General features: G+C 35.3%; 1 protein-coding gene across 3 annotated transcripts in view; it reads right to left on the bottom strand.

The window, feature by feature from the left end:
* The window catches only part of ARAP2 (ArfGAP with RhoGAP domain, ankyrin repeat and PH domain 2), a 213653-nt gene that overhangs the window by 25077 nt on the left and 164847 nt on the right, over nt 1-23729 (bottom strand). For all 3 annotated transcript variants that reach the window (XM_042984792.1, XM_042984793.1, XM_042984794.1), the window contains 3 exons: nt 21526-21654; nt 7558-7697; nt 14-96 (listed from right to left, as the gene is read on the bottom strand). In XM_042984792.1, the coding sequence (XP_042840726.1) occupies nt 14-96; nt 7558-7697; nt 21526-21654 (352 nt within the window). The remainder of the gene's footprint in view (nt 1-13; nt 97-7557; nt 7698-21525; nt 21655-23729) is intronic.

Here is a 23729-nt window from a genome sequence, read left to right as displayed (position 1 = left end):
TTTCAAACTTTACCTTGTTGGAGGCTTCATTTTCCTTTTCACTCCAAGATAAAACTTCATTGAACTGAGGGAAAACATCTTCTCATATTTACTACTCTGTAAGGAAAACAAAGTAAGTTGTAATTAAATGGATTTTCAAAATACCTTTATATTTTCCTGGAGTATTAATGACTGGATTTAGAACTGTTTAGTTTCTCCAATGTTTTACGGATGTAACACCAAGTTTTTACTGAATGAAGATTGTTCTGATTACAATGTTATAGATTTAAATAGAAAACTTAGGATACGCATGTACATTTACAGAAGTGTATATATGCATACACAAAAACAATTTTTGATTCAAAATATCTAGGACCAGATATATATCAGAATTACTTTTCAATTTTTTTTTTTTAATTTTAAAACCACAACATGCATTATATGGTATAATTCCATCAGTGTTACCTAGGGCAGTGTCCTGTATTCATATAACTAAGGCAACTACTTTCATGTTAGGTTTTGCCACCAAATGCATTATGACCTTCTGTACTTTTTGGATTTAAGAATGAAGGAAAACATACTGTGAACCCTGATGGGTACATATTGAACTATCTCAAGTATCCATATTAATAGAATTTTTCACAAATAACTCATGAAAGCAGACTATTAAAATAATTTACATCCAATCAATTATTCTCCATATACATCCTAACATACTTATTATCTGTAACCACTATTTTTCAAAAATCCTGAACACAGACCATCATAACTTCTATCAAACCACACCCACTTTATTACTCATCCTTGGATAACCTGAAATAGCTTTCATAAAGGTAACAGCCACAGGAATAATTATTAACACATGCTTTCCCCATATCCTAAAAATTCTGAAGGCAATCTCTTATTTTAAACTGTTAGGCATATAGCATTTATAGCTAAGAGCAAGGGGTTTGAGATCATAGAAACCTGGGTGCAAATCTGGCTTGCTACTTAGTTTGTGACCTCACATTACTTTTCTCTACTCTTTTTGTTTGTAAAGAGGGACAATAAAAATAGTATTTCATAGGTTATTATTGACTAAGGAAAGGGTTACTGTGAAGGATAATTCTACAGATTAAATAAGACAAATGCCTATAAACTGTTTAGTCCAGTAATCATCATTAAAAAAAGTGTGCAATAAATTACAGCTGCTGTTATTATGGACTTAGAACATATTGCTTCAGAGACACAGCAATACAGACAAATTGTAAGAATTCTAAGACAGTACACAAAAGCCCATTTAGCAAATATTGGCTGAAATTTAGTACAAAGTACATTTAGCTGAAATTAGTACTAGGTTCCATACAAGTTAACATATTACTATGAAGTCTTCATGAAAGCAGTCGAATCTGAGAAGTAAAGGATGGAAAATATGTTTATAAAATTATAAACCACCTTCCATAGAGACAACAGGTCAGGAGAATACAGAAGAAGCATAAAGGAAAAACAAGCAAGAAGATTATCAGGAAGAATGCTTGGGTGACTAGTGGTGATAAGGCCATGATGAATTTACTCCTAGTCACGATGATCAATGTTTGCTATTATCATCATGGTAGATAATTTAAAAAACTATATATTTGTGGATTTTTTTTTTTATGGCGAGGTTTCTAAAAATGAAATCACTGGGTCAAAGGCTAAGAACAGGAGTAAGATTCTGGTCAAACTGATAGGGTACATTTACTTCAAATTAAACATACACTCATATGTACATTCATTAGCAATTTTCACTTTTGATTTGGTCAACAATTTATCTATCTTTACACATTTGTCTGAATTACTTCTCTATATGTGAAAGAAAAAAACTGCCTTATCTTTTTAAATGGAATATTCTACACAAATTGTTTTCAATAATTTTGCTCGCTGTTTACGGTTATTATTATTATGAGTCAAGTATAAGGTTTTTTCCTTTTGAACTTTCTTAACTATATCTCAACTTGAAAGCTGACAAATACTAAATTGCATGGCCATGTAATGAGAAGCGTTGCTATTTTTAAAGTTAATTCTTTTGTTAATCTAGAATATATATTTTATATACAGTATAGACAAGAATTTAAATTAAAAAAAATTAACAATTATCCCAGCCCTACTTATTAAACAAACCTATCTGTAGATATGCATTTATGATGGTGTATTTTAAAAAAAGTAATATTTAATTTTTTTTTTAAGGTTTACTTATTTTAGAGAGAGAGACAGAGAGAGGTGAGAGGGAAGGGACCGAGAGAGGGAGACACAGAATCCGAGGCAGGCTCCAGGCTCTGAGCTGTCAGCACAGAGCCCAACGTGGGGCTAGAACTTACGAACCGCAAGATCATGACCTGAGTTGAAGTTGGATGCTTAACCGACTGAGCCATCCAGGTGCCCCCCAAAACTAATTCTTAATTACCTGACTTTATGATACTACTGCTATCTCTGTTCATTTTTATGCCAGGATCATATTATCTAAGTTATTTTAGTTTTATTGTAGACCATGACAGTTGGATGCAAAATACTACACAACTATTTTGTTTTTTATCAACAAAATGTTTACAAATATTCTTATCTGTTTACACTTTGAGGTGATTATTGTATCATTTTTGTCAAGTTCTAAAAATAATTCCTTTGAGATTTTGAAAACAAGTACATTAAACCTATAGATAAATATCAGACTTTACATACATTTTATTTCTATCAGTGAAGTTCTGTAGTTTCCTTCATAAAAACCTGACTTCTTGTTGAGGTCATTTTCTAGTAGTTTATGTATTTTGTCTTTTAATTCTGACTGAGGACTGGTTTTGAGGTACTTTTTTGTAGTGTGCTACTTTACTGAATGCTAAGGTGTAACACTGAAGTCTAATAAAGAGCAGTGAGGTAGCTTTCTAAAGCAGTAACTGTTTCATGTCGGAAAGAGTCAAAGCAAAGAGAATTTAGGAATTATATATAGTAGTGGAGCTTCCTGGCCATCTCTGTCAGAGACTACATTGGATTGCACCTGAGCTGAATGTCCCTCCTCATAGTTGAGAGACTCCTGTTCCCTTGGACTCCGCCTCAACGGAAGTGGCCAGGTAGGGTGAGAGGCAGTAATTCCAGGAGTATGGGGAAAATGGGAGTTGCACAGTTGAGATCAATGTTCACTATTATCATCTGATGAAGCAGGTAGTCTTAGTTTATACAGGACATCAGTAGGGCCAGGACTGCCTACATTTTGAAGTATTTTTGGCAATAGAGAGTCTGAAGTCATACAACTGATTCTCAAGCCACTCCTGACATGTAAGCTCATTACTTTATGCCACTAATGACAGAATTTGTGTGGAAGTCAGCAATGGTGGAAAGAAGCTTTTTTAGTTTCAGTCTTTAAATATACATAAAGTGGAACTGCAAGGATACTAACGGAAAGTTCTATAAAAAGAAATCTCATTTGGCAATGTAACTTTACTGTTGGTTTATTACAATTCTCTTTTTTTGGTATGTGGATTTTCTGGAGAATTTCTTCAAAAAGCTCAATATACTAGGCTGTAAGGAAGTCTCTAATGTGTTACTCAGGCACTATAATTCAAAACAAAGTTTTTAACTAAGCCAATTAAATTAGTGTGTTTAAGAAATTATTCTTGCACTAAAAGGAGTTTGCTTATTAGTGCATGAAACTTTTAATGACCCCCCCACTTACCCACTTGTTTTTTTTTTTTTCACACCATTAACAGTATAATGGTAATATTCTTTGAAACTTATCACCTTTTATGTAAATCAAGTCTGAAAACATTTTAATTAACATTTTCTGTGCAGAGTAAACTCTCAAAACAAAATATATCTTCCCCTGTGTATTACCCTAATTTGTTGTTAATGAGCATTCATAAATTATCTCTAATTAACACGTAGTCTTTTTAAATACACTTTTCAATTTGTAACTTCTACCTCCTTGTCAGTAAATCATTTTCTAAGTATATACAAGCATACACATATTAATGGTAAAACTGTCAAAACCAGAGCCAAATGTTTATTTAAATAAGTTAGGAGATTTGCACTATTGCTTATTTACTGTAAAATAATTTGAAATGTTAACATTGCCAATGACTCGACCATCAATATTAAAAGGGACAGACCAGCAACATGAAAAAATAACCAGCCACACAAAATCATGTGTTGAAAACAATGATAGTTTAAGGAAAACTGTAAGTCGAGTCCCCTCTGCTTGCCTGAATGTGCAAATTAAAAGTATCAGCTGCATTAATTTATTCCAACAGATGTACAAACACATCTTTTAAGCACAGTAATTATAATCCCATAACCTGAGGTCACTGTTATAAAAACAAAATGTGTTCAGTGTCCTTAAAGTTCAGTGTCTTTCTGACAAATAGTGTGTCTCACTATAGGTAGAATCTAAAAAAGTCAAAATAGTAGCATAAAGTAGAATGGTTGTTTCCAGGGACTGGGGGAAATGCAGAGACAGTGGTCAAAGGGTATAAAGTTTCAGTTATGCAGAATGAACGTTCTGGAGATCTAATATATAGTGTGGTGACCATAGTTAATACTCCTGTACCACAAACTTTAAATTTGATAAGAGAGTACATCTTAAAATGTTCTCAACACACACACACACACACACACACACACACACACACACACACACAGAGCCAGCAGATAACTATGTGAGGTAATGGATATGTTAATTAGTTTGATTACAGTAATCACTGTATCAAAACATCACCGTGTACAAGATAAATATACACAATTTTTGTCAATTTATAAAAGCTTGAAAAATGAGAAATATCTCAAAATTATGTCAACCCCCCCTCACTCTTTTAGACAGTGTCGTTTAAAAGAGTCATTAAAAGAGTCGTTTAGACTCTTTTAAACTTGATACTGTCACTCTCTACCAATTTATATGAATTATCTTAGACTGAGAAGGTTGATCCTTTCAAAAAGATATAAATTCTTAAAACGCATTCTGTTAAACAATATGACATTATCTCACAAAACCAATGTCTGGAAAAAAAAATCACTTGTCCACGAACAAGCTTCCTGTGGCAGATTTTTAAATTGATATCAGCTTGGGGGAAAACGCTATAAAAAGCCAAACTGTATTGATTGTCATACTTAGGAATATTTGGTACTGCTAAAATGAAAGAGACTTATCCTCTTTAAATAAAAGTCTGTCAGCAAAACCACCGAGCTAAAATAATGGAAAATTTGTATTTGTTTGGTAAGTCCCCTTACACGGAGGCTTTGGAGTCAGACAGTTGGGAATGCATTCTGAGTCTGTTGCTTACTGGTTATGTGATGTTGAGCAAGTTATGTAATACCTTAGTAGGATCCATTTCTTTATCTGTAAAGTGGGAATAATTACAGTACTAATTTCACAGGGTTATTATAAAGATAAAATTAGATAATCCAAGTGAAATGTACAGAACTCTGCTTTTTATAAAGTAACCACCTGAATGTTAGTCACTGCCATTATGATTGCACTGCTGTTACTATTAACAACTACTAACTGTTTCTAGCAATGTCCCATTGCTACACAATGGAACTGTTGGTTCCTTAATGGGACTAAAACGTTCAGGTTCATTTTTAAATACCCTAAGCAGGACACTTAAGAGTGACACTTAACCAACATATGTACATAGAAGGGCAAAGATTAAGAAAGTCAGTCTAATGAAGATCAAAGTGGGTGACCCACTGAAGAAAACCAAAGAAAATTTAATCAGAATCAGTTCTAGACAGCTAGAATAATCAGCTGTGTAGTCCTGAATTTACTTTCACGAACACAAATATAAAGTTCATGAACCTTGAAATCTGATGTCTTCAGTTCACATAACCCCAAATTCTTCTGTGCCTTACTTCTGCAGACTCCACTCTTCCTCTACTAGAAAAACTGAAGGATGATAATAGATAATAACCATTTGATACCCACACAGACTCCCTGCTGGGTCTATGAGATGGCATAATAAGGTGGAGAGTTCAAGTACAGTATGTATTACAGCTCTCTGAATAGAGAGGGGTGAGGGAAGCCCCCCCCCCCCCGCCGCTCCCGCCTGGACAATCCACTGTCCTAATCAAAGGAGGAATGCTACTCAGATTTATTTTGCCCACATGGAGCCCTCCCTGCTGGAGGAACATGCAGGGAAAGCGGTCAAAGCATGTGGGGAGCTCAACAGAAGCCATAATAAAATGAGATCACAGAGGTTTGGAAAGCTGCCTAAGAATCCTTTCTTCATAACTATTAACAGATGTTACTCGTCTGGTCTGTCTTTATACATCTCTACAACACATCACAGGGAACCACCACACTCCTAAAGCATGCAAGCGATATGAACCCAAGGGAATTTGATAATTCAATATAAAAAAGTGCCTTTAGATCCTGCTGTCATTCTACATTTAAAAGAATTGCATAGGTGTTACCTGAATCTCAAGGAAGTAGAGATGTTACTATATACATTCTTATAATCACCCAAACTGGATAGAGAATATTTATTTATATCACCCTAGAAAGATCCCTCCTGTCTCCATCATCTTGCTTCTGCAACAACCTTTCTCCACACCTCAGGTAGACACTTTCTGACTTCTATCATCATGAATGATTTTGCCTGTTCTTAGACTTCTTGTGTACAGACTCATATGGTACGATTTTGTATCAAGCTGCTTTTGCTAAACAAGGATTTAAAGATTCATCTGTGTTGTTACATTCATTACTTTTCATTAATTTTTACTGCCAAATAATATTCTACTGTATGAATGTATCATTCTTTTATTGATGATGAAACATTTGGAATGTTTCCAGGTTTTGGTTTTATGAGTAAAGCTGCTTATGAACATTCTTGAACAAATGCTTTTGTGAACATAATGCCTAGGAATAGAGTGGCTGGATCGTGGGTAGCTGTATGAATATTTTTAAAAAATTCCAAACGGTTTTATATAGTAACTGTGTGATCTTACCCTTCCACTAGCAATTTATGAGGAATTTAATTAATCAACATCCTCAGTCATACCAATCAGTGAAAACAATGTTGCACGGTTTTAATTTGCATGCCCCTGGTGACTATTATGTTGAGCACTTTCATTACAATGGTTTATTGACCATTCCTACATGTTCTTTCACATAGTATCTATTCACCACTTCACTCCAATTTTTATTGGGTAGTCTTTTTATTGTTGATTTGGAGTTCTTCATATTCGGAAAATGAGTTCTTTCTCAGATGTATGTACTATGAATATATTTTTCTCTATCTGGGACTTGCCTATTAATATTCTTAGTGAAGTCTTTGATGAGCATGCTGCTATATATATATATAATATTACATACGATATATATTATATATAATGTATATATTCAGGACTTCTCTGCACTAAAATAATGAGAAGTGCTCAGAAAGGTCATATGAAGTTCTTCACAGTGTTACTCAGTGTATTAATACCATATCCCAGAGGCTGCAAGAAATCATCAGCTTACTATGTGTTCTGTTTCCCACAGGGCTTGACTGCCAAGAGAGGACTGAGAGAGACATAAAATGAGAATGTTAATACCCACACAAAAACACACATGGGTTCAAATACTAAATACACAACTACCTTTGAATCCTTGTAGAGAAAGAGATACCCATCTCGTAAAACAAAATACCGGTCTTGAAACTTATTTCCAGACAGTATTTTAGATGGTTCTTCTTTAATTTTCAAGACTCCTTCTTTGATACTTTCCAGGGCCCTCCTCTCTGTAAAGTACAACATTACTTTTGTAAGTTAGGTACATTTTCATTTATTTGGAGTATAATACAAAACAATCTGTATTTTCAGTTTTGATAATACAAACTAACAATTTGTTTCTGACCATTAAGAAGCCTACAGTTAATTTCTGGGAACACGATGTTTCAGGGTATTTACATCTATTTATAATATACAGGCCTGCCTATGCTGTTCAATTGGCTACTGGCTAATAAGCACTTGAAATGTGGTTAATCTCAACTGAAATGTGCTATAAGTATAAAATATAGGCCATATTTTAGTTTTAGTACCAAAAAAAGGTAAAAATATCATAATTTTATAATACTGATGACATGATAAAATATTTTAGATAATGTGAGTTTAAATAAACTGTATTAGAAAAAAAATAAACTGTATTAGTAAAAATTAATTTCACCTGTTTTTTTATTTTTTTAATTATTTAATTATTTATTTATTTATTAGCATTTATTCATTTTTGAGAGTGAGAGAGACAGAGCATGAGCAGGGGAGGGGCAGAGAGAGAGAGAGGGAGACACAGAATCCGAAGCAGGCTCTGGGCTCTGAGCTGTCAGCGCAGAGCCCAACGCGGGGCTTGAACTCACGAACTGTGAGATCATGACCTGAGCTGAAGTCAGATGCTTAACTGACTGAGCCACCCAGGCGCCCCACACCTGTTTTTTTATATCTTTTAATGTGGCTACTAGATAATTTAAAATTACACAATTGGCTTGCATTGTATTTCTTCTGAACAGCTCTCAAAAAACCATGCAATACATAGGTTAAAATGGAAGCCTCTCCCAGGATTCTGATTCAGGAACCCAAGAATTCTCAGGGCACTAAAGAAAATTCTGTACTTATGAACCAAGTAAGGGGGGGAAAAAAGCGCTAAGGCAGAACATTTATCAACAACTATGTTTCATGTGCAATGCTGCCAGAGTCCCACATTTGAAAATCATTTCAACTAATTCTATAAAATTTTTTTTCTGGTAAGAATACCAAATTTGTATTTGGATAAATTTATCATGTATACATGTATCAATACTTCTCCAGTCTAAGACTTTCTCCTTGAATTCTAGACAATATTCAACTGCCTACTTGAGAATTAAAGAGCAGTGGGTAAAAAAAAAAAGGAACCTTAAGCCAAACACCATACGGTCGTTATGGTGTCAACTTCTGCTTTTCCTGGAAAATAAGAGCAATAACACATATCCTGCAGATTACTGTGGGCCTTGTATTAGATAAAGACCCACAAAAAAATGTAGGGTGGGACACTGTATCAGACTAGGACCTTTAGCAATTTTCTGCTAGTCAGGTGATACAATTTTTAAATAATCATGCATGGTTCCTAAAACGTACAAAATAAACTGAATGGTTTTAGAAAAAAAAACTCTTGGTCTTAAATCGAACAATTCCTTGGTTTAAAGAAAATGTGTACTTACAGAGCAAATAATACACAGTGGCTCACAACTATAATTGGCGTAAGAGAACAGAAGTAAAAAAAACAGAAATAGGTCCTTGTAATTATACTCAAATATGAGTATGGCATGAATATCTGGAAGTAGAAGTCCCCAAGACTAATCACATCACTGATGCTGCAAACAAATGTAATTAACAAACCCCAACAGTTTTCATGACACATTTACTGGCTGCATAGAACATTCTTTGAATCATACTATCATACTGAAACAGGTTCTTTTTTGGTAGTTTGAGACTTTAAGGTAATTTTTGAACAACACTAATAAATTTTGTCTTTTCACACAATCAATATTCACTTCCATAAAAATATTTCAAATGATAGAACTTTTCCAATTAAAAGACTTGAAAGAACATCTATTATAATACAACTGGAAGGTCAAGAAAAAAGTAAACATAAAATAAATATTCAGTGAAATTCATATTACATCAAAGCATTCATTTCTTCATGAAGTATTAAGGGTCTAGTATGCACTTGGTCCTAGTAATATACAACCTTGGAAACAAATGAATTAAATATGGGCTAGCAAATAACGGTGTGTCTACCGACAGAAGTGAGCAATTCAAAAAACATTCAGTAGGCTTAGTGATTCAGCTTATTTAGAACAGGAAAGTTGAGAATGGTATTCATAATACTGTTAGTTTAGAAATAGGTAAATCTTTTTAAAAGTTTAAATTATAATCAAGTTGTGAGATATAGATATTATATATTGCTTAAGCCAAACAAATTCCATTTATACTTTTTTTTTTTTTTTTCTTCTCCATGGAGGGAGAGAAAATCTTAAGCAGACTCCACACTCAGTGGGAAGCCGGACCCAGGGCTCCATCCCATGACCCTGGGATCATGACCTGAGCCAAAATCAAGAATTATACGTTCGACTGAGCCACGCAGTGGCCCCTCCATTTACACCTTCTAATTGTACTTTTTCATTTAGATTTTTGTCCAAATGAATAAGCCTTTCAAGTTTTACCAGTAACCATATGTCCAGTGCCTAAGTAAACCATTTGCAGGTCAAAGAGAAAACAAGCTTAGGGAAAAAATATTGTTGCTATGTTTGGGTTCATACTTGTTAAAATTTATTTTAATAATAATTACATAATTGAGTATATTAGTTATATCTTGCAGCATACTTTAAGGGACTCAGGAGGAGGGCTTTGAGAGAAATAAATGTGAAAGATGAGGAAAGAATGAAAGACTCTGAAATAAAGAAGTTTGGTAACTATCAAGGACTTTAAAGAATTTTTAAAGGCTCTCACAACGAAATTCTGGATGCTCTCAAAACGTCAAAAAGGAGAAAAATTACCCACTATGTAAATGACAAAATGAAACTACAGAGTTTGGGGGCCATCGTGTGTGACTCGGCACGTAATAAAACTAAGGTTATGAATTAAATGGCTTCCAATCCTTCACTTTTCCAAACCTTTCCAGTACTGCTTGGTCCCTCAACAGTGGGGTACTTCACTCTCAGGTTTTCACCGCCCCCCTCTTCACCCCAGGCAGAAAGCTTACTAGGGTCCTCTGCTTCAGAGGAGTCTCATTCAGTACAAAGTTCATGCCAACTGTATCCACTGTACCTGCTTCCCAGACCCCATCCAGGTTTGAATTCAACTCTAGTTTGTCAGAAATATAAGTTTTATGCTCTGCATGTCTCTCCTGAGCTAGAGTTCAAACTTCTGCTATTGATCTTTGCAGTGGGCTTTCTGCTTCATAATTCTTGAGATTCTGGCCAGTACTCCTGTCTCCCTGCTATGGTTTGCCTTCACAATTCTGTGAGATCTTGCTATCTCCATCGTCCCTCACAGCACAGTGATTTTTCTAGATGTCATTTTTTTTAGCTTCAAACTTCAGAGCACTAGTATTTCTAAAGCCACATAGGCAGTCTTTCTGGCTATAACCCCTCCTATACTTATTCAATATACACTGAATCCCTCTGATCCAATCAAAACAATGATTTCACACGTCATATGGTCCACAATATCAATCTTAGCCATGCTGTAAGTTAATAAGCACAGAATATTTCTATGTAATACGAATTTAAAAAAGAAAATAGGAAAGAAAAACATAGGACACACCATGTAAATCTGCTTTCAATGGAAAAAGAAACCAGCTAAAGCAAATGAATCATGCACTAAAAGATTTGGGAAAATCATCTAATGTATTTGCAAATATAACACATGTGAAGATTTAATGCACTCCTCTAAGCACCTAATTCCTTCAGAGAAAGATTCTGGGATGTACCCTAATGGGTACAATTTCCTTTACTACCTTTGTCTTTCATTCCAACAGAATTCCGGCATTCTGTTATATCTAGAGAATCATAAATGCCTTTCCCCTTCTTCTTGATTACTAGGACATGGAAGGAACAAGTGAAGTTAAACAATGGGTCTTTAGAGTTAACACTGGAGATAAGGAAAATAAGAGCCAGTATTCTTGATTGTGCTATAATTTTGTTATTAGTTAGAAAGGCCCTTAAAAGTCACATGTATGAAACAAAACAGAATAGCCAAATTTATTTAAATAGAATATCATATTACTGGGACGATGAAACTGATAACAATAAAAAAAGTTTTTCCAAACCATTTGAAAACCACAAGTTCTTGTACAAATGAACAATCCCTAACTAGTGGTCCCTAATCCCCAAAAAAGAACTGACTGCAGAGGAGGTGGAAGGATCCTGGGAAGGAGAGGTAGAGACAGAGAGAGGGGGAGGGAAAAACATAAATCCAGGAATGGTACTTCCAAATTATATACTCCTCCTTTTTCCTTCATGTCCAGTCAGCTAGCAAGTCAGCCACTGTTCTTTGAGAATTTCTCTTTGGGGTTCAATTCTATTTTATTCCCAATGCCATTACTCTAACCCCTGCCTTTTCTACCTACTACCTGGGGATTCCAGGATTTTATAACTCCATGCCCTTTGTTCTAATGGCTCCAGCAAATAATTCCAGATTTGTGTTATGCAAATGCTATTTTAACATGTTAATCCCCCCACTCCACCCCATCTACAGCCTTGTTTTTCTACTATTTAATGCTTTACTTTTTTATCATTAAAAAAAAAGTCTAAACTCCTTTTCCTGACATTTAAAGGGCTAAATAAACAAATTTCTCCTACCCATCTCTATAAAATATTAAATAAAAATATATTTATAGTTCACTTGATCATAATATACTGTTTGGAAAACTAATCATCTCTACACCATGTCTCAAGTTGATTACCTGAATAAACTTGAGAGAAATTCCATTTTTTTTGCTTCTATACAAATTCTATCCCACTTCTGTACCCACTTCTGTACTTATCCACAGAGATTTTTCTAACAATTCTAGTTCATATTTATTATTTATATCCCTACACTCTAAGATATAATCTAGTTCCTGGGTGTATAAATCCTATTTGCTTAATAATTTACCTCTTAGGTACATGATAATTTCATATTTGCTTTTTAAAACAATGTGTGCTTTGGACTTCCCCCCCCAACCTACGAGAGCTGACATAGCAACAGTGACTAAGGGCACACTCTGATTCTGTGTTTAAATGACAACCACATCTACAGGGGCACCTGGGTGGCTCAGTTGGTTCAGCGTCAGACTTTGGCTCAGGTCATGATCTCACTATTCCGGAGTTCAAGCCGTGTCGAGCCCTGGGTCAGGTTCTGTGCTGACATCTCAGGGCCTGGAGCCTGCTTCAGATTCTGTGTCTTCCTCTCTCTCTGTCCCTCCTCCCCCCCTAGCAAAAGTAAATAAACATAAGAAAAAATGACAACCACATCCTCCACTCACTCTCAGGTAGTCATCTCTGAATCTCAGTTTCTTCACCTGAAAAATGGGGATACATATAATACTCACCCCATGCATTTGGTGGGTGAAGTGCTTAGAACAGTACTTGGCACAGAGCAAGCAGGGTATACTTTTCTCTGTACTACAAAGAAAAGCAAAAAGAGAAAGAACTACACTTCCAAGGGCCTCATGATTTATAGATTGAGTTTATAAGAATTAAAAAACTACTGATTTATCCTTGATATCAGTCTAGCTGGTAGGTTAGGACAGAATATATGGACTGGATTTGGAGACATCTTTATTCAAATGCTTGCTCTGCACTTACAAGCAAATGACCCTGATGGAGTTATGTATTGTCTCCATGCCCTCATTTCTCCATGTGTAGAGGCCTGGTTAAGACTAACTAGGAAGAAGAAATGAGATGGTGAATGGAAAAGCATTCAACCCAGCATGTGGCACAGAGTAAAATGCACAGTAACTAAAATGGACTGTTATCTTTTGTATTTCTTATATATGTTCTGAGCTAGACAAGAGAATATGAAAAAAAAAAGCCCATTTTTTTCATGGTCTCTATGTGTCTCCCTTCTTTGGATGGCAAAGATTATTTCTTCAGGGCTGTCCATTATTCTTCAGGGCTGAAAAATTCCTTGTTATTCCACCTCTGCCGTGAACTTTGTAAAAGAGACAAATGGGCAGTTTCCAGGAGAGATACCCTCTTTAAAATATGCCATGACCAAGTAATAGTTGGCAGTATTCGCTGCCTAACGATTTCTTACAAATTAAAAATTAGGCAAGTTTTCCTTTGATGCTGATTATATAGAATCATGTATATTCCCTTGTTTGTTTTTTAGTATGGTTGACACACAATGTTACATTAGTTTCAGGCATACAACTTAGTGATTTGACAAGTTTATGCTATGTTCACCACAAGTATAGCTACCACCTACCCCATTATACTATTACAGTATCACTGACTATATTCCCTATGCTGTACCTTTTATTCCCATGTCTGTTCTTTCTGTAACTAGAAGCCTGTATCTCTATCTCCCCTCTCCCCATTTTGCTCAATCCCCCAACCTTTTCCCTCCCCTCAGGCAAACACCAGTTCTCTGTATTTATAGGTCTGATTCTGTCTATTTATTCGTCTTTTTTTTAATTTTTGAAGGACCTTGAGGGTATTATGCTAAGTGAAATAAGTCAGACTGAGAAAGACAAATAACCAGAAAAATGTGTGTATTCTTTTTAACTGGAAGGAAGCAGAATTTCTGATATATTGCAATCATTGTATGGCATTCCCTCAAAATTCATTTTAGTATAATTTAGTTCTACAACTGAGTAGAAACCAAACTGGATAATAGCTGCTTAAAAATAATCTAATGTTTTGTTTTGTCTTTTTTTTTTTTTTTTTTTTTTTATTTATTTTTGGGACAGAGAGAGACAGAGCATGAACGGGGGAGGGGCAGAGAGAGAGGCAGACACAGAATCGGAAACAGGCTCCAGGCTCCGAGCCATCAGCCCAGAGCCTGACGCGGGGCTCGAACTCACGGACCGCGAGATCGTGACCTGGCTGAAGTCGGACGCTTAACCGACTGCGCCACCCAGGCGCCCCTTGTTTTGTCTTTTAATGTGTCAGAAAGGCACAGGCCTATCATTCTTTTTTTTTTTTTTTTGTAAATTTTTATTTACTTTTGAGAGAGAGAGAGTGAGTGAGTATAGGGGAGAGGCAGAGAGAGAGGGAGATACAGAATCTCAAGTAGGTTCCAGGCTCTGAGTTGTTAGCACAGAGCCTGATGTGGGGCTCGACCTCACAAACCGGTAAGAGCATGACCTGGGCTGAAGTCACTTAACCGACTGAGCCACCCAGTCTCCCCAAATGGTACATTGAAAGTAATCTATTTTTTAGGAAAACCCAAATATGTCCCCTGACTCATTCCCAGTCTATTTTCCTCTGTGTTACTTGTACTGAAGAAGTGATGCTTAATAGAACTAGTAGCCTGTTGACATCTTCCTACAATTAGAGTCCCCATAAATAAGAAAACTGTAGATATAATTACCATTGAAGGACTGACTAGAAAAGTGCCAGAAATTCCATGTCATTTTACTGACAATGCAGCAAATTACAGATAGTAGAAACCACTTTTCTATTCTATTTTTATCCTGAATTATAATAAAATTTTAGAAATAAAATTTAGCATCATAGTGTTGTATTTAGGATACTCTTAACACATAGACAGTATTTTAGACTTTCCAAAGTGTTCATGTATTTTATCTTATTGCTCCTCATGCAATTTTTAAAAAAAGACTTTATTTATTTATTTTTTAACAATTTCTACACACAATGTGGGGTTTGAAGTTAGAATCCCAAGATCAAGAGTCACATGTTCTACCGACTGGGCCAGCCAGGTGCCCGTCATGCAACTTTCTATTCTAAAGTAGAAAGTACAGGTATTATGATCTCATCTTGTAAGGGAGAAAACTATGGTTCACAAAGGTTTTGTTACAGAACTAGGGAGCAAATGTCCTAGAATTACAATTCAGGTCTCTTAACATCTAACAAAGAATTCTTTTTATACTGAGATGCTTGTAAGTAATGGTCATTGTTCATCATGATCACTACAATACTAATAAATGTTTGGGGGCCTTTCTTGACCTTGCGTACCATACTGCATTGTTAAACACACTGTTCCCTAAAGGGCAATCCTTTGATGATTCCACACATTGCTCTTTGTTTTCTGACAGCCTTTCCGATTATTCCTTCACAAGCAGGGCTCCCTTAATAGACCTGGGCCTTACGTGCTGGTAATTCTACGCTCAGTTCTTTAATGTTCTTATTTTAACATTACAACTGCATGATCTTGCACTCTCCAAAGGCTAAAATCATGCCCCACATAACGTGCTCCCTAGTGATGAGTACTCAGATCCCTTCCAGACATACACCATTGGACACCTGACAGAAAACTAAAAACTACAGACATCCAAAACCGAATTCAGTGACCCAAACCCTATTTCATCCCGAATAGTGGCCTCTTCTATTCTCCCCATCTTAATGTCTCACAAAGTATTCAAATCAAGAAACTGAGGACCCTATGCCGTTTTCTCAACACTAATACAATGCTAATTTCCTAGGGAAAGCATTCCCTCACTATCTAGATAAAAGCTTAAGAATTTGCACTGCTATGAAATTCCGCCAGTACCTGCTCAGTTACAAAGTGTTACTCATTTATATTTAAAAAGTTTACATAACATGTACTTTTAGTGAGTAAAAGAATAAGATATAGTCTTGTTAGGACAACAGATGTAAGAAAAACTAAACAAGCAATGATATTTTGTTGAATGAGATACATTCAGTGTTAGAGGAGATGTCAGTGATCAACTAACTCAACGATTTTTCTGTGCTTGAAAGCTCTCCATAAACTTCCTGGCTAATAGCAGTCATGTACTGCATGCTGTATTTGTAGCCTTATAATTTAAATAGACGTAATACATTTAAATTTTCTCTTCCTTGTGGGTAAAGATAATGCTTAACAATCCTTTAATTTTCCATAGTAGATTCCTAATAGAAACTTACCAGTTGGTTTTCTCACCATAGAATTTTAACATTAAAAGAAGCCAGGACATTCATGCTTCATGGTGAATATCAAAGACTATCATCAGTTTTCAAGAAGATACTTATATTTGAAGTGGACGAGGCTTACCTTCAACTGTTACACACATTTGGATTTAAAAAGATTTGATGGGGAGTGGAAAGTAAATTCTTGCAGCAAGACTATGATTTATGGCCTCATACTATTTTTGCTGGAATTTTCTTGTATTTTCTTAAGTTAGTTGATAGTGGATGGTTCAGCTTTCCACGTCTGTATTTGCCAGAAGCAGTTGCATTTTGAACTATTCTATTCTAATGCAAATTTAATTCCAAAGCATCTGTCATATGTAGCAATCTAAATTTAGAAACCTACAGGGATCTGCATTTGAGTTACATCTTATATCTTAAAAGTATTTCTTCCCCATTTAGATCATTAAAACTTGATGCCAATGTATCACATTCGATTGGGGGTAACTTTAAGGATCTTTAACGCTTAAAATAAGACTTCAGCAACATAAAATTATTTACTCTGGAACCTTACAGAAGGTATACATTTATGGTTTACTTGTGATAGAGATGCTGAAGCTTAACTCAATATAAGAGATAATGAAAAAAGACAGTCTAATGAGATTAGCTATGACAAAGTCTAAAATGGCAATTTAAACGAAGTTTTATTCCTCCTATCATAATGTCTCAGTCATAATCTATGGGGTAGAAAAGAAATTTGAGGACTATTATCTTTCTTTTCAAGTTAGTTAACTCCTCATTACAATAATGGCAATGACACAAAATGTTTCCAAGAAATAAAATGCTGCTTTTGAAGAACACAGAATTGATTTCTAAGTAGAGGCAACAACATTTATTTACTGTCATAGACTTCTATAAAAGTAAAGTATGCTACCTCATTACCTTAAATGAATGAGCACAAATTAAGTGTCGGATGATTCTAAATCTATTCCTGCTTGTGTTGTCGACATTTTAAGTTGTTCAGGTAAAGTGAGAAAATTAAGGAAATGAAAACCCCTAAACTACCCTAAACGCTTAAACCTGCTATTTGATAAAATTCTTGATTTAGCAAGTAGGTGTTGAAAACCTAATGTCAAGCAAAAGTATATGCTTATAATTTGTTACATAAATCAGAAAAATTATCACACAATTTATGAAATGGAAGTCATGTAATAGACAAGCACACACATATACATGTATATTTGTACGTGTAGATACAGAAATAGAAACAGTGATAGGTAGGGAGATGGTAAAATCTGTGGCCAGGAGGCATGGTGTATGGAAGAACAGAGTGCAAAGGATGAGGCAATGCTACTTTGTATGTTAACAAAATATTAAATTAGCTATTTGTTAGTGAGAAAAAATGTGGTTGCTACCAACTACCCTTGTTTCAAATTCTGCTAATTTCCACATGGCTCCCAGGGTAGAATAAGAAAATCTCGAGAAAGGAAAAGAAATCTTTCACAGTGTTCCCTTTCTGCCATAAAGAGCAATGTCTTTCTGAGATGATTCCAGTTTTTCTGCTAACAAATTGACAGGGAAATCACATTTGATTTACTTTCATTACTTTCCTTTTAGATCCCAATTTTAAGTAGTAGATGTAATGAACAGAGCAATAATTCTGGAGTGACCACCTGGTCACTGTGATTGATTTAAGAGACATTTTCCAAGACAGAGACAAGGTAGATTGAATGTCTAACCAACCTAAAATCTATCACAAAATATATCCCCCTAAGAAGTATTTATAAGCTCTAGGTTGCTACAAGACACAATTATAGGAAAAAATCATGACTTAAGAAATTGATTTAAAAAATGAACAACAGGCCAGAATTGTTTTAAAATGACAATCCTAAATTCACACAGATGTAGAACCAACCATAATGAAAGAGATTATTTTGCTTTGACAATCTTAATATAAATCAAGCTCTAATTAAAAACATTTATAAAAATTTTATTGGATAGAAAACACAAAACAAACTTTTTAAAATATTTACTGCATAGATACTATTTATGACCAAAAATACACAACTACTAATATGAAACGGTCCAATTAATGTATTTGCTGATGCTGTTACTCTAAAACCTTTTTTTTTTTTTTTTCCCATGCAGAGAGAAATCATTTCCTGGTAGAAGGAACTATAGATATTATAATAACAAGCTGTATACTGGTTTGGAAACCAGAGGTAGGGATAGTGCAGGGGACAGGCATGTGTTTTATGGCTCCCACTCCATTACAGGCATGAAGGAGATGTGAGAGTCACAAAAACATCTGCTGATATTTTACCCTAGAGAATGTTTCATGCTTGGGTTCTCCGGTTCTTATGCAGATGTTTTGTCTAGACCTTATAGAAGCTTGATGCTTTCACACCACAAGGACACACTCACAACACCATACAGAGCACACACAGGAGTGTATGAAGCTTCGTTATAACACAGAATCTCCTGGCCCAGTTGTGGATACAGCCAATGCACAGTATGCTACTCTACCATTTCTTTGTGTCCTTAAACAACTTTAAAGATTTCTACTCAGATGTCATTGCTCTCAACCAGCTCAATATGATGCTGTTTTCTTTTTTTCTTTAAACATCAACAGCACTTAAGGGTATCCTTGTGTTGGTTACCCCTCACCTCCACCTGCACAAAACTTTCTTTTTTATCACAGCCTTTAAGATCTCACTCTTGTCTGTTCTTATTCACCTAACCAATCCGCTAGCATTCAAACAAGACTGAAGGTATCATGTCTAGGTACGGATTTCAACTTTTTGTTTTGTTTTGTTTGTTTGTTTGTTTGGCAATACAGTGAACTAGAGACATTTTGGAGGGATACTGGAAAAAAGAAAAGGAAATTCTCACCAGAAAAATAAAAAAAAAATTGCCTGAAAAGATGATTTTCTAAAAGGAAAGAAACCATGAGGACTTATTATATATATATTTCATAATGCTGACAGGACTTGGTTTATAAGCTCAATGTTTTTTCTTTATCTCAGTGTCAAAATGAAAGAATAACAGAATTTAAGAGCCAGAACAGATTTTACAGATAATCTAAATCAGACATTCTTAACATAGGCACCACTGACATTTTGAGCCAAATACTTCTTTGTGAAGAGCTGTCCTGTGTTTTATAGGAAGATTACCAGCATCTCCCATCTCTACTCACTAAATACCAGAAACACCACCCCATCTAGTTGAGTCAGAAGTGCCTGCAGACATTGCCTATGTCCCCTGGGGAACAAAACTGCATCCACCTGAGAACCACTGCCCTACAACATCATAGAGTCATGTTTGTATGAGAAAATTTCTGTTGCAATCCTTAAGAAGTGTAGGTATGTAGTCAAAAACATATGCGGTTATGATAAAGGGATTTAAAATAAGATAAAGGTTTCTAAAAGGTTAAATGTCTACAGCAAGAAGAATAACACCTGTTTGGTTTTTTGAGATGCCCGTAAGATGAGACTGACATAGAAGTAAAGTAGTTCAGCTGTTTGCCTTTTGGAAAAATGCTTTCATGTAAACATAACACACAAAGGACAGACACATAAGACGTAAAAGATGTTATGGTCAATGTCTGTGCCCCCCGAAATTCAAACCCTACCTCCTGATGTGATGGTACTAGGAGGTAGGGTCTTTGGGCAGTAATTAGGATTAGATGAATTCAGAGGGTGAGCCCTCGTGATAGAACGTGTCCTAATAAATCACAACAGAGCTTGCTCCCTCTCTTACTCTCCACTCTGTGAAGACATGAGAAGAACAAAGTCTGCAACCTGGAAGGAAGTTCTCACCAGAACTGGACCATGCTGCAACCTTCATCTCAGACTTCCAGTCTCCAGACTGTGAAAAATAAATTTCTGCTGTTTATAAGCCACCAGTCTATCATAGTTACAGCTGCCACAATAGACTAGGACATTATCATGAAATCAGAAATTTATCAGATTAGCTGTGGTACAAATTAAGCACTTACAGATCTATGGCCATTAGCTGGAAATCCTGAAATCCTTCTAAGAAGGTTTCCAGCATGTAAGAGCTGTACATATATATAAAATTAGACCACAGACCAATCTGTTCTCAAATCCAATATTTAGTAACTGTCTGATCTGGGGCAAATTACTTCATTTTTCTGTACTTCTGTTTCCCCATTTGGAAAATTCAAATCACAATTTAGGAAGTTTAAAGAAATTTAAATGAGCTTTAGTAGGTACAGAGCTTGATTAATAATATGTGATTAATAAACAGTAACAGCTACTATTAATATCAATCATAAAAGTTGTAGTAAAGTTTATCTTCTAAAACTTAAATGATTTCAGAGTTGGTTTATGTACAGTGCCTGCAGTAAATCTTTTTCTAATTTGTCAGCTGATGACAATATAACAGATGAATCAGTTTCAAAATAAAAGTTTTCTGATACCTCACAAAGGTTCAGAGACTGTCCTGCGTGTTTGCCTTGTGCTAACTTTTTCTACCTCACGTGTGTACGTGTCTTCTCCCAGATGGATGGCGGCAAGTATCCTTATTGGGAGCATATCATTTTGTACTTCCTTTTCTTTCCCCCAGTACCACCCCCAAAATAAGTGAGAATTACAAATACTCAGTCTCAGAGTTTGTATAACTTGCACTTGAATGCCCAGAGAACTTTCAAATGGGAACATAATTCAGGAAGAAGAGTCACCATCTATTTAAAAATTAGAAAGACACAAAAGTGTTGCAAAAAAAAAGTCCTTTTAAAAAAATATAAACCACTCCTTCCCAAAACCTTAACTTGGGACATCAAATTAGCCAGTATTAGCAGTGTGCTACTTTCCAGGAAAATTTGACTTGGGCATGTGGTACTCTGTCTCAATATTCTTCTTCCTATTCTACAATACTGTGTCAAGTAGATTTTGTATGCAGCTTCTCATTTTTTACATTATCAAATAATCCTTGAGCCATAATAATTATCCTTTAGCCACTTGAATTTTCTATTGTAGTTGCAAGGTGAAATAACACCTACCATTATAGTGATTGACTGTGTCAATGGTTAAGAATCTCTTCACCACAAGATAAGCAGAGCCAGGTTCAGCTAGTGAACTCCACCGAAGCACCTGTTCCAACACATTTTCTGTGTAGTGAAGTGGGCGTTCTGCAAAAAAAAAATAATACTGAATCAAACTGAAAAAAATAGTAAGTTATCAGCTTTTATACATTAAAAAAAAAATCCTTTAAGAAAGATGTATATGCAACAAAAAAATATGACCATATCTTATGTTACACAATAATCATGCCAGGGCTACATACAAGAGACCCTAACACCTAGAACACCATTAAACATATGATGAAATTTACTGTATAAGTGAATCTATGCAGGGACATTTGTTACCCAGCTATTAAAAAAAAAATTCAGAGGTGCTATCCTCTAGATAAAATCTCAGAAATAATGCTATCCTTTTCTAAGAGAAATCAGTTTCTTCCTCTGTTTTTAATTCAGATAATATTCTGGCTTGCTTTTGGAGAGCTATACGAATATGCATGTAATTAATTGTAAAAGGACTAGCAAAGTTAATTTTGCTCAGTAGTAAGTAATAACCTTTGTTTATCCTGACATTAGCATGTTATAATATCTGATCAATACCAGTGAACAATTTATAGCTGATACTATCATAGTCAATTAATATGAAATTATAAAATATGCCTAAGAGGCACCTGGATGGCTCAGTCAGTTAGGCGTCTGACTTTGGCTCAAGTCATGATCTCACGGTTCATGGGTTCAAGCCCCAGCAAGGACTCTCTGCTGTCAGCACAGAGCCCACTGGGGAATCCTCTGTCTCCCTCTCTCTCTGCCCCTCCCCTGCTCTTGCTCTATCAAAAGTAAATAAAAATTTTTTAAAAAAATATGCCTTCAACAGAGAACAGATGAAAATAATCAAAATACTACTACATCATTTATATCTATTAGTGAGATATTATGTGGCAATATTATGTATTAACTGTTGATACAATAGGCCAAAAGCAAGAAGTTAATGACATCTTAAACATTTCTCCTTGATAAATACTCATTCATATGTTTTGTTTTAGGCAATCATACTTTTAAATGTGTTACAAATTCTTAGCACAGAGTTAAAAAACAACAACAACAACAACAACAAACTGGTCTTAGAATCACAATCAAAGCTTTATAGTAAATTTTTTTTCCAGATCAAAATATGACAATCAGTTAATAAAATGTTAGAACCGAACATCGGCTGGAATAAAAGAAATTCAAACCTTTTCACAGTACCCTGAAAATGGCACAATTGAAATAGCAAGAGCATCAGCTCTAGCGTAAACATGCTGATGCAGCTTTCTCAGGGTCACAGTCGAATATAAGTCAATTCAACCCTTTCATCCCCTCCTAAATACAAAGAGCACAGCATTCTGGCTTTTCACCTTCAATTAAAGTAAAAACACTAATGACAAACAAAGAGCATGTCAAGAGCATCATACTCACGTAGGAACCATGATATTTTAATTGGTGATACAATCATAAGTAAAAAGACCAAATATATCACATCACATCTCCTTAATACTCCTCTCCCCCTGCTGTGACCTCAGCATTCCAGAATGTATCAATAATCCCCAGTCCACAGAAGAAAAAAAAAAAAACAAATTTTTCTGCTGTCATTGTAAAGAACCAGATTTTTGCTTTACTATTCAGTATTTATTAGAGCAAGCCTACTCATTATGACAATGGCAATTAAAAAAAAAAAAAGCAACTAGGCCATACATTTTAAAGACAAATCTACCTCTTGTGTACATATATATACCCCTTAGTACACAGCAGATTGCTAAGTACTTAACAGACATCTTTTTTTTTTTTTTTTAATGTTTGTTTATTTTTGAGAGAGAGAGAGAGAGACAGCGTATGAGTGGGGGGCGGGCAGTGAGAGGTAAGACACAGGATCCACAGCAGGCTCCAGGCTCAGCTGTCAGAACAGAGCCCAACACGGGACTTGAACGCACCAACCGTGAGATCATGACCTGAGCTGAAGTCGGACGCTAAACTGAACCACCCAGGCGCCCCCTTACTAGACGTTTCTATGGTGGACTATAATTAACAGAAAATATTTGGTAATGAATCAGCAGACAAAATTCTGCCAAATTTCAAAGTCAGCCAAAATCTTCTATGCTCTGTCAGTCCCATTTTTCTTCAAGTAATTTTCTAAAAGTTTTGACAAAGGT

Source organism: Panthera tigris, chromosome B1 (assembly GCF_018350195.1).
Source record: "Panthera tigris isolate Pti1 chromosome B1, P.tigris_Pti1_mat1.1, whole genome shotgun sequence".
Classification (NCBI taxonomy): Eukaryota; Metazoa; Chordata; class Mammalia; order Carnivora; family Felidae; genus Panthera; species Panthera tigris.
This window is presented reverse-complemented; position numbering and strand designations above follow the sequence as displayed.